We start from the raw sequence: 12287 nt of genomic DNA on the forward strand, positions 1-12287 counted from the left end.
CCCATCTTATCCTCTGCTCCTCCCTCCCCCACTGTCCTCATCCATAGATGTACAATTTTTGTCCATTCTGTTCTCGCATCCCTCATACCCCATTCCCCCCAAGAATTGTCAGTCCACTCCCTTTCTATGCCCCTGATTCTATTATATTCACCAGTTTATTCTGTTCATCAGATTTTTTATTCACTTGATTTTTAGATTCACTTGTTATAGATATGTATTTGTTGTTCATAATTTTTATCTTTACCTTTTTCTTCTTCTTCCTCTTCTTAAAGAATACCTTTCAGCATTTCATATAATACTGGTTTGGCGGTGAAGAACTCCTTTAGCTTTATTTTATCTGTGAAGCTCTTTATCTGACCTTCAATTCTGAATGATAACTTTACTGGGTAGAGTAATCTTGGTTGTAGGTTCTTGCTATTCATCACTTTGAATATTTCTTGCCAGTCCCTTCAGGCCTGCATAGTTTCTGTTGAGAAATCAGCTGACAATCATATGGGTGCTCCCTTGTAGGTAACTTGTTTTTCTCTTGCTGCTTTTAATATTCTCTCTCTGTCTTTTGCTCTTGACATTTTAATTATGATATGTCTTATTGTGGTCTTCTTTGGATTTCTTTTGTTTGGGGTTCTGTGTGCTTCCTGGATTTATAAGTCTATTTCTTTCACCATGTGGGGAAATTTTTTTGTCATTATTTCTTCAAATAGGTTTTCAGTATCTTGCTCTCTCTCTTCTTCTGGCACCCCCATAAATTCTGATGTTGGTATGGTTGAAGTTGTCCCAGAGGCTTCTTAACTATTTTCAACTTTTTGGATTCTTTTTTCTTTTCCAGTTGGGTATTTTTTGCTTCTTTGCATTTCAAATCTTTGACTTGATCCTTGTGTTCCTCTAGTCTGCTGTTGGATCTCTGTATATTATTCTTTATTTCAGTCAGTGTATGCTTAATTTCTAGTTGGTCCTTTTTCATATCATTGAGGTTCTCACTAAATTTATTGGCCATTTCTAGAAAATTCTTGAAAAACCTTATAATCATGGTCATGAAATTTATATCCAGTCGTTTGCTTTCCTCCATTTCTTTCATTTGTGACCTGTTTCTTTGTCTTTATATTTTGGCTGCTTCCCTGAGTTGAAAGAGTGGCTTTGTGTGCTAAGTGTCCTATAGCTCAGTCTCCCCAGTTACCTGAGGTGGGCACTCTTGGTGCACCCCTTTGTGGGCTGTGTGCACAGTCTTGTTGTAGTTAAGCCTTGATTGTTGTTGGTATCACTGGGAGGAATTGACCTCTAGGCCAATTGGCTGTGAGGATCAGCTGTGTCTAAATGGGAGCACACCCTTATGAGGCCAGACTTGCTTCAGTGGGCTTTGGTGCTCACTGAGTCTGCCCCCTGAGTGTGTCCCTTATGGATCTGAGGAGTTGTAATCTGGATGGTCCTACTCTGACTTCTGGGTACACTGGCTCTTGGATCTCCAAGGAGGTGCTAATTTAGCTCTGCCTGAGGCCACCCAGCAGGAGCTACGGAGAGATCTGCAGATTCCTCTTCTTTGGGTTTTGGAGTTGCCTAGATGAGGCCCAGCTGTGAAGCAATTCAACCTGCTGTGGGGCCTTGGGCCTTCTTTTGGATGCTCTAGGTCAGTGTTTCCCAACCTTCTCTCATGATGAGAATCACCTGGTGGAGTTGTTAAAACACAGATTCCTGAATCCCAACTAAGAAGTGCTAAACTGGAATTTTTGGGAACATATAGGTAAAATTGCATACCTAACTTAGTGCTCTGTATATAAAATCTGTCTTAGAGCACTAGTTAAGTATACAATTTTACCTATATGTTCCCAAAAATTCCAGTTTAGCACTTCTTAGTTGGGATTCAGGAATCTGTGTTTTAACAACTCCACCAGGTGATTCTCATCATGAGAGAAGGTTGGGAAACACTGCTCTAGGTCTCACTGACTCAGCTGCAGTTTGTTAAGGAAATTTAGATTTCAAAGGACCAGGCCATTCATATGCAAAAGCCTCTGCGCACAGCTTGGGTGGGGTGGAGTCTCAGGGCGGAGCAAACAGCAATGGCTTCCCATCAGCCCTGCCCTAAAAGGCCGCCGGGTCTCAGTGTACTACAGTACTTGCTGCAAGCACCTCTGAGAGAAAGCCGCCCTCGAGTTCTGCCTGCTGCCAGACAGTCCAGTTTCTTCCCGTATGAGTCTGAGTCCCCAGAGTCTCGCCTGGAACTGGAGTTCAGAGCAGTTGGGAGCTTGTGTCTCCCTGTAGACTCAAAAAGCTAGCTGCATACTCAGTTACCAGCCCTCCCCGCATGCGCCCCTGGACTTCTGCACTTTACTTCTGCAGCTCCTCTGAGTCTCAGTGTGCTTTTATCTTTTCTTCTAATTATAGAATTTCCACTTAGCCAGCCTTCCTGTGGTTCTGGATGATGTTCGTTTTGTCTTTTAGTTGTCATTTTGAAGTAGTTGTGTGAGGCAACAAGTTCAGGTGTTTACCTATGCCACCATCTTGGTTTCTCCTCTAGAGTTATTTTGAATTGTGTGGTTAGCGTTATAGTTTTTTTCTCTTTAGTTTCTTCTCCTGTGACTTGTGGACAGACAGATAAACTTGCTTTAAGAATAATTTATAGTTTCAGATTTAAATTAAAGATATTTTCTCCACTTTTAAAATAATTTACAAAAGGATTATTTTAAACAGTAACCATTTGAATAATTATTTGATTCATGCAAATTTTTCTTAATAAAGTCATAAGATCTGGGATTTTTTTTACTTAAATCTAAAGGTTTATAGATTAAGAAACAAACCTAGAGAAGGAATGGCCAGAAGAGTCAAGACTTGAACCTAGTTCTCTTGATTTCCAATGCAGAAATCTTTCCACAAAACCATTCTTAAAAACAGAATTTTAAGAATATGACCAGAGTTTCATCCTCATTAGTCACAATGAGAAGTCAATAAAATAATTTCTTTTCTTTTTTAAAAAAAATATATTTTATTGATTTTTCACAGAGAGGAAGAGAGAGGGATAGAGAGTTAGAAACATCGATGAGAGAGAATCATTGATCAGCTGCCTCCTGCACACCCCCTACTGGGGATGCGCCCGCAACCAAGGTACATGCCCTTGACCGGAATTGAACCCGGGACCTTTCAGTCTGCAGGCCGACACTCTATCCACTGAGCCAAACCTGTCCCAATAAAATAATTTCTAAAATTAAAAATCAAGAGTGATAACACAGCATAATTGGAGGAAAATACCAAAATATCCAACTTAAAGAGCTAAATATAGTTGCTGTTGGAAAGGAGAAAATGATAGTGAGAGGGTGACTCAATTTTTTCAATTACAGGTGACATTCAGTATTATATTAGATTCAGGTGTACAGCATATAACTTAAAAAATGATTCCTCAAATAGGTCTTGACCTCATACATATTTACAAAAACATTGTTGACTATGTTCCCTAAGCTGTACTTTATATTCCCCGTGACTGTTTTGTAACTACCAATTTGTACTTAATCCCTTCACCTTTTTCACTCTATGTGATTTAGCTGTGTTCTAATAGATTTTATTCATAGATCTGATCTTTCCAAGGAAGTTAACCAGGCCTTCATTTATTAAACTAGAGGTCTGGTGCACGAATCCCTCGGCATCGGGCCCAGTGGGGTCCCTTGGCCTGGCCTGTGGGAACCAGTGGACCCCTGTGCTGCCACAGCCTGGCCTTACCTTACCCGCCAGCTCATAGGGCTCCAGCCTGCTGTCCACATCCATCCCATACAACACGAAGTGGTGTGTGAAGCGACAGGTCTCAGGGGAGGAGCGTGTGCTGGGCACCACACAATTCCTGCTCATCCTGGCCTCGCTGTGCCCGCCTCTCTGGTGGGCAGGGTAGTGTCCAAGGGAGAGGCCCGCACCACAGTAGCTGTGCTCATCAGCCATCAGCCCGGTGCCTGGTGCCCCTCTGTCAGCTGACCAGTGCTCCCGCTGTGAGAGTGCACTAACCACCAGGTGGTAGCTCCTGCATTGAGCATCTGCCCCTTGGTGGTAAGTGCACATCATAGCTACTGGCTATGGAACATTTTCTAGGTTAGATCATGTGTTAGACTACAAAAGAAGTATCAGTAATTTAAAAAGACTGAAATATAGCAAGCATCTATTTCAACCATAATGTATGAAACTAGAAATCAACTATAAGAAGTAAAACGCACTTTTTAAAAACTCTGTGCTTTACTTCTTATAATTGACCAGAGACCTGGTGCACCAAATTTGTGCATGGGAGGGGGGGTGTCTCTCAGCCCAGCCTGCATCCTCTCCAATCTGGGACCCCTTAAAGGATGTTCTGCCGGTTTATAGGGATTGGGCCATGGGGGTGTGGCTAGCCTAGGTAAAGGGCTTTTTTCTTTTTCTTTTTTTTCAGCGCCTCCTTGAGCAGAGGCTAGGGCCAGCTAGAAGCAAGTATCTGAGATTTATTTACCTTCTATAATTGAAACTTCGTAGCCTTGAGTGGAGGCCAGGGCCAGCCAGGGTGGGTGGAAAGCTTGACTTCCTCCATCACCAGGGGCAACCCAAGCCTCCAGCTCTGTGGGCTGCCCATATCTTTGGTGGGTTAATTTGCATACTTGATCCTGATTGGCTGGTGGGTGTAGCAGAGTGATGTTAATTTGCATGTTTCTCTTTTATTAATGTAGATTTTTAATTATATTTCTACTTTTTGAGAAAGCTCTATGCTATTTTCCATTTCAGGCTCTCTGCCCATTTTTTAAATCAGATTGTCTTTTTTTTTTTTTTTAGGGAAAATATTTTTTATTGTATGTATGTCCCATCAATATATAAATTGTCTTTTTTATGTTAAGTTGCTTGAGTTCTTTATATGTTTTTTATATTAACCTCTTATTGGATATTAACCTTTTATTGTCAAATATCTTCTCTCACTCAGCAGGTTGTGTGTTTGTGTTTTTTATGGTTTTCATTGCTGTGCAATAACTTTTTAGTTTGTTATAGCACCATTTGATTATTTTTTCTTTTGTTTACCTTCCCTGAGGATACATAAAAAATAAAAAAATTACTGAGAGCTATGTCAGAGTTTACTGCCTATGTTTTCATCTATCTGTGTTATGGTTTCAGGTCTTACATTTAAATCTCTAATCCATTTTTAATTTATCTTGTATATGGTGTAAGAAAGTGGTCCAATTATTTTTTTGCATGTATCTGTCCAGTTTTCACAACACTATTTATTGAAAATTCTATCTTTATTCCATTGTATATTTTTGCCTTCTTTGTTATAGATGAATTGACTATATAGGCCTGAGTTTATTTCTGGGTCTCTATTTTATCCCATTGAGTTATGTGTCTGTTTTTAAGCCAATATATTGCTGTTTCTATTACTATAGCCTTGTAGTATAGTTTGATATTAGGTAGTGTGGTACCTTCAACTTTGCCCCTCTTTTTCAAGATTGTTTTGGCTATTTTGTGGTTCCATGTAGAGAGGATTACTTATTCTAGTTCTGTGAAAAATGCCACTGGTATTTTGATAGGGATTTCCTTGAATCTATAGATTGCTTTGTGTAGTATGGATATTTTAACAATGTTACTTCTCTCTATCCTTGAGCATGGTATATGCTTCTATTATTTGTATCTTCTTCAATTTTTTCAGTGTCTTACAATTTCAGGAGTATGGGTCGTATATAACCTTGGTTGAATTTATTTTTAGGTATTTTATTATTTTTGGTGTATTTATAAATGGGACTTTATTTTTAATTTCTCTTTATGATGGTTTATTATTAGTGTATATAAATGCAACAGATTTCTGGACTATTTAGGGTTCTCTCTATATAGTGTCATGTCATCTACCAAAAAATGAAAGTTTTACTTCTTCCTTCCTAATTTAGATGCCTTTTACTTCTTCCTTTCTAATTTGGATGTTGTGTTTGTGTATTTTACTTCTTATAATTGATTTCTAGTTTTATACCATTGTGGTTAAAGTAGATGCTTGATATATTTCAGTCTTCTTAAATTACTGATACTTCTTTTGTAGTCTAACATGTGATCTATCCTAGAAAATGTTCCATGTGTACTTGAAAATTATTTATTCTATTTTTGTCCAATTGCTGTGGCTAGGACTTGCAATACTGTGTTGAATAAAAGTGATGAAAATAAATATCTTTGTATTGTTCCTGATCTTAAGAAAAATGCTTTTAGATTTTCACCATTGAGTATGATGTTAATTGTGGGCTTGTCATGTTTTATTATGGTGAACTGTGTTGCCTCTATTTTCACCTTGCTGATAGTTTTGGTCATCATAAATGGATGTTGAATTTGGCCAAGTGCTTTTTCTACATTTATTAGTATGATCATATGCATTTTGTCCTTTATTATTTTAAAATGTATCTTTATTGTTGAAAGTATTACAGATGTCCTGTCTTTCACTCCATTGATTGTATTACAGATGTCCCTCTGAAAGTATTACAGATGTCCCTCTTCCACCCCACTCCTGCCCTGCCCTCCCAGGCCTTACCTGCATTATTGTCAATGTTCATGGGTTATGCATTGTTCTTCATCTTGTTTAGGTAGTGTATCACATTTATTCATATGTGGATATTGAACCAACCTTGCAAATTAAGAATAAATTCCACTTGAACATGGCATATAATCTTTTTAATTTATTTTTTAATTTAGTTTGCTAACATTTTGAGTATTTATTCATCTGTGTTCATTAGGTAATCTATATATATAAAGAGGTAATATGCAAATTGTCCATTACGGTGTCACAGTAATGACCGTGGGTGGGCAGGGCTGCGCATATTCCCTTCTTATTGGCTATGGGCACCACCATCTTTGTGATGGTATGAGAGTCAATTAGCATATACCCTCTTTATTAGATAGGATATGAAAACATGAATTAAAACTTTAGTAAATTATAACTTGAGTTACATCAGAGTGCTTCTCAAATAAATACTTGCTATATGTCAAAGGACATCTTCAAGGCATTTTGGAAAGATTGGAGTGCTAAAAGAACATAGTTGCAAAAATATCTAAAATTCTAGGTATGTTAAATTTGTGATAACTATTTCACTATGTTCTTCAGATTATCATTGGAAAGGAAAATTAAAGAAAAATGTATTTCTTAAATTGGGTAGTGGATTCATGGATGTTTGTTAAACTGTTTTATGACTTAAAATATTATATATCTTATTTTGAAGAAATCTGTTATTTCACACTAAAAAGCAGAAAGACTATTAGGTTTTTTTTAAAAGTAAATATGATAACTGTGTTTAAAAGAAACTTTCGGATAACAAGTGCATTGTTATAATATTTGAAACTTATTTCTCTTGTAGTTGAAAAACCGAGGTCGCTGGATCCATTGGAATGAATTAATTAAAAGTACTAATTTAGGAGAGAGACGTACCAAGATTCAAGATATCATAGTCCCTACAATGGACACAGTTAGATATACGTTTCTAATGAATTTGAGTATTACCTATGGAAAGTAAGACATTTTTATAACATACACTTTAACCATAACAAGTGTCATTCTAACAGGATCATAGGATTTTTGAAGTAAGCTTTATGGTCATTCATTTTTAGATAACTGACTCCTTGGGAGACTGGCTAATTGACATGTCCATATTGACATTTGTTTCTAGTGGCACACCTAGAATCCAGGTCTTCTATTGCCCTTTTCAACATTTTTGCCATCGTACTTTGTTGCTTCATAAGCTGACACTTGTATTTTTTTATTTGTAACCAACTAAAAATCAATGTTATTGCTAATAGGTATGCATTCTACTCAAAGATTCACTGTACTCCTGAGGTCAGACTAACCATGATCCACATTCTTCCATTACATTTATCATTTTTCAAATATATCCTATTCTAGTTCTTCATAACTTAAGATGAACATGCAAAACCCAGGCTTGAATCAGAAGAACACATAAAAAAAAAAAAGAGTACATGAAACTGAATCAAAAGCCTAGCAATGTACCATAGGCATAACCATACCAACTTCCTTAATAACATTTTGGTAGTTATTTTTCTTTTAAAACATGAGGCATAATTTATTATTAATGCTATTTTGAATGAGAGAAGCTTACATAATATGCATGAATGTAATGGTTTGTTGTTTATTTTATTTTTATTTTTTTAATATATTTTATTGATTTTTTACAGAGAGGAGGAGAGAGGGATAGAGAGCTAGAAACGTCGATGAGAGACAAACATCAACCAGCTGCCTCTTGCACACCCCCTACTGGGGATGTACCCGCAACCCAGGTACATGCCCTTGACCGGAATTGAACCTGGGACCTTTCAGTCCACAGACCGATGCTCTACCACTGAGCCAAACCGGTTTCGGCAATGGTTTGTTGTTTATAAAAAATTTGTATCTGAATGAATTTTGTGACAGTTTTATCTTGTTTAATAAACAAAAACAGAAAAAAATAGCTTACGAGGGAACATTATTTTATCCCTATATTGTAGTTGCATTTATTTTTATTTGTATATAATTTTAGAGAGAGAGAAACACTGATTTGTTGTTCTACTTATTTATACATTCATTGGTTGATTTTTGTACCTGCCCTGACCATGTATCGAACCCTGAACCTTGGCATATCAGGAAGATACTAACCATCTAAGCAATCTGGACAGTGCTGCATTTTTGCATTTAGTGCCTAATATTTAAAACTTTCTTAGGCAAGGAAGGCACTTGCCAATTCTAAGGAATTCTAAGTATGGTAATTTTTGTGTGCTATGAAACATTTGTCAGAATAATTATTTTAAGTGAGTAATGTAAACATAGGATTACAAGGGAAATCACATATTGGAATACATTTGTTAAAATATTGAACAAATTTGGGTCTGGCTGGTTTGGCTCTGTGGTTGAGCATTGACCCATGAACCAGGAAGTCATGGTTTTATTCTTGGTCAGGGCATATGTTAGTTTGCAGGCTTGATCCCCAGTAAAGGGGTGTGTGGAAGGCAGCCAATCAGTGATTCCCTCCCATCATTGATGTTTTTATCTCTCTCCCTCTCTCTGAAATTAATAAAAATGTATTTTTAAAAACTGAACAAATTTGATCCATAGTAGAAATACATATGCTTCTTTTTTCTAAACCCTTGTCCAAGGAATCAGGATATTTTTTCCATTGATTTTCAGAGAGAGTGGAAGGGAGGGGTGGAAGAGAGAGAGAGAGGATTAAACTTGCAACCTAGGTGCCCTTGATTGGAATTCAAACCCACAACACTCTGGTATGAAAGCCAGTGTTGTAACCACTGAGCAATGCTAGCCAGGGCCATTTACTTCTTTATGAATCCTATATAATAAAAGCCTAATATGCTTAGTGTCTGGTCACCTGGTCATCCATTCAACAAATCAAAGCATAATATGCTAATGATATGCTAAGGCTGCTCAACCACCAAGGAATAGACAGTTGATCAGTTGACCAGTCACTATGATGTGCACTGACCACCAGGGGGTAGATGCTCCAGTAGGTTTGCTTAAGCTGGGGTCCAGCTGATTGGGACTGAGCAAGATGTGCTGTCTCTCCCCAGCTGGCCAACCTCCCACGTCCTTCCCCAACCCCATTTGTACAGCGTTGGGGTCCCTCGGCATGACCTGCACCCTCTCACAATCTGGGACTCCTCGGGGGATGTTGGAAAGCTGGTTTTGACCCCATCCCGCAGGCCAGGCTGAAGGACCCCACTGATGCATGAATTTGTGCACCAGGCCTCTAGTACATTAAATAAGTTCCAGTAGTGAGTCTGATGACTATCATAATTTTGAAGAAATTATGGTATAAGTGATATTGAGTTGTTATTAACAATTATATTTAGTGTAATACCTATGATTTCTACTGCTGACAAGCACACAGATACTATTAATACAATTGCTCCATTTTAATTAAGGATAGTGAAAGCAAAGATATAATGTTTTTGTCATTCCAGTTCACAGATTCTCTGAATACTTTAAGAATTTCTTCAATTGGTCCATAGACCCTAAGTTAAGAACAATATTTTATTTATTAAAATAACTTTAATAAACAGTTTTTCTGAAGGCAAGGGTTACTCAGATTAGGACACAAACGTAGATGAATTTAGGGATTACTATAGTTGTAAAAGAACTTTTGTTTTATGTTTATACTTCAATAATAATTTTTAAAAGTAATACATATTAGCATAATTTAGGTTACTTAGATGACCTCTTCTAACGGAATGCTGTTGCTTAGTTTTGTGTTTGTCTTTGTGTATTGTATAGTGCCAAATTACAGTATCACGCAATGTGACAGTATTTGATTTTTGATTCAGTATTTCTCAAACTTGGAGTTTTTAGAGTACTGTGAATATAAACTCTCATGATTTTTTTCCTTTTCTATTTAGTTATGTTCACTGAAGTATGAGAAGCCCTGCTTGAGATCCCACTGAATAGAAAATTCCTTATCGTTTGCTTTTAGACAAGTATTTTCAGTTAGTAATTCTGACTTGATTATAAAATGCTAAACATGTATACATAACTGTTAGATTTAGAATTCAGTTTTTTATTACTCACACAAACTTTATGCTATTGAGATAACTGTGAAACCACCTAAATCTATCTTTTGTCATCATGTCATTAGTCTGTTCCACACGGCACCCTCTTGCCTGAACTTCTAACTAAAAAATACAAATACATCATTTTTCTGAGGAGACAAATTTTGCTTTTCCTTTCTGAAAAGTTAAGCATGTTATTGTTTTATGAGTATGTCTGCATATAGCAATGCTACATCTGTTCAAATAATAGTTCCTTACTCTACAACTAAAGTTTTGGTAACAGGAAGCAAAAAGGTATGCCAATTGTTACTTCACCAGTCTTTTGAGATATAATGATAGATTAAAATGTGAGTTTTTAGATGAATTTGATTTGATTATTTTTACATTTTCAATAACTCTAACTTTCCTTAGTAGAAATGTATTCTGACTTTTCCCCCTTTTGAATGATATATTCATTGTTTTCCTAAAGGCCACTGCTTTTTGTGGGTCCAACTGGTACAGGAAAATCAGTGTATGTGAAGGATAAGCTAATGAATCACTTGGAAAAGGACAAGTATTTTCCTTTTTATGTTAATTTCTCTGCACGGACCAGTGCCAACCAGGTTCAGGTGAGTTTAAAGCCAGAAACATAGGTTGATAGTTATTAAATGTTTTGCCTTCTTTGATTAGTATTTAGAATTGTATGTTAAATGAGCAGCTGTGCAAATTTTCTGTGAATTAAAATTAAACTTCAAACTTATTTTTGGCATTACAAATAAGTTTTTAAAGTCAGATTTTGAGGACAAACATTTGAGAGAACATATTTGCATTAATACTGGATTATCAAGATTTGTCATCTTATTTTATTCCAAGAAGCAGCAGCAATTGATTTCTTAACTAGGGAAGAGAGTATAAGAGAAGGGAGGGGGCAGAGAAAAAGGGGAGAGAACTTTCTAGACTCTCCTAGATGATCCTTAGGAGCATTTGCTGCTTATTTAAGCTCTGTCTCTGATATGTATTTCAAACCGTGGACTATTATAGATCTTGTGTGACAAGAATTGTGTAACTATGCGTCCCACCCTTTATCCCCAAAAGTATCAACATGGAAGTATTACATGAGGCCTTTTCTAATCACCATTTTTATCATCCATTCCTAAATTTATGGCTGTCCAGTCTCTCTTGACCTAATGGGATTCATTTTCATTGTTTTAAACCTGTAGAATTCTCTTTATCTCAAAATCTTACAAATTTAAATTAGTAATTTTAGATATAGAGTAAATTAAAGTTATTAGCTGTGTTGGGATATTTAATGAGGAAAATATTTTGTGTGTATATGTGCATGTGTGTATAATATAAATATATAAATATGCATGTAACAATTTTTAGTACTGTAGGATTTCAATAAATTATCTTTAATGTTGAATATGAAGTTTGATATCATTCTAAAAGTGAATAAATACAAATAAACATGTACATGGTGCTGCTTGACATTATTTCCTTCATAAGTAGACTTAACTTCCTTATTTTTTCTGATGTTAAATATAACTACTATACCTTCTTCTTTATATTTTAGAACATTATTATGGCTCGATTGGATAAAAGACGCAAAGGAGTTTTTGGACCACCTATGGGAAAGAAATGTATAATTTTTATAGATGACATGAATATGCCTACATTGGAGAAATATGGAGCTCAGCCTCCTATTGAATTATTACGACAGTTTTTTGACTGTGGAAATTGGTAACTATCTGATTGAAGTCTTAATTAGCATGGTGAAGTCAGTTTTTTATTCTCTTTTTCAATTTTAATTT

General features: G+C 36.3%; 1 protein-coding gene across 1 annotated transcript in view; it reads left to right on the forward strand.

Moving 5' to 3' along the window:
* Nucleotides 1-12287, forward strand: part of DNAH12 (dynein axonemal heavy chain 12) — a 200452-nt gene that overhangs the window by 103676 nt on the left and 84489 nt on the right. The window contains exons 37-39 of the mRNA XM_084903087.1: nt 7311-7462; nt 10967-11105; nt 12050-12216. Of these exons, the coding sequence (XP_084759213.1) occupies nt 7311-7462; nt 10967-11105; nt 12050-12216 (458 nt within the window). The remainder of the gene's footprint in view (nt 1-7310; nt 7463-10966; nt 11106-12049; nt 12217-12287) is intronic.

The sequence above is a fragment of the Pipistrellus hanaki genome (genome assembly GCF_964339955.1).
Source record: "Pipistrellus hanaki genome assembly, chromosome: 13".
In the NCBI taxonomy this organism is placed as follows: Eukaryota; Metazoa; Chordata; class Mammalia; order Chiroptera; family Vespertilionidae; genus Pipistrellus; species Pipistrellus hanaki.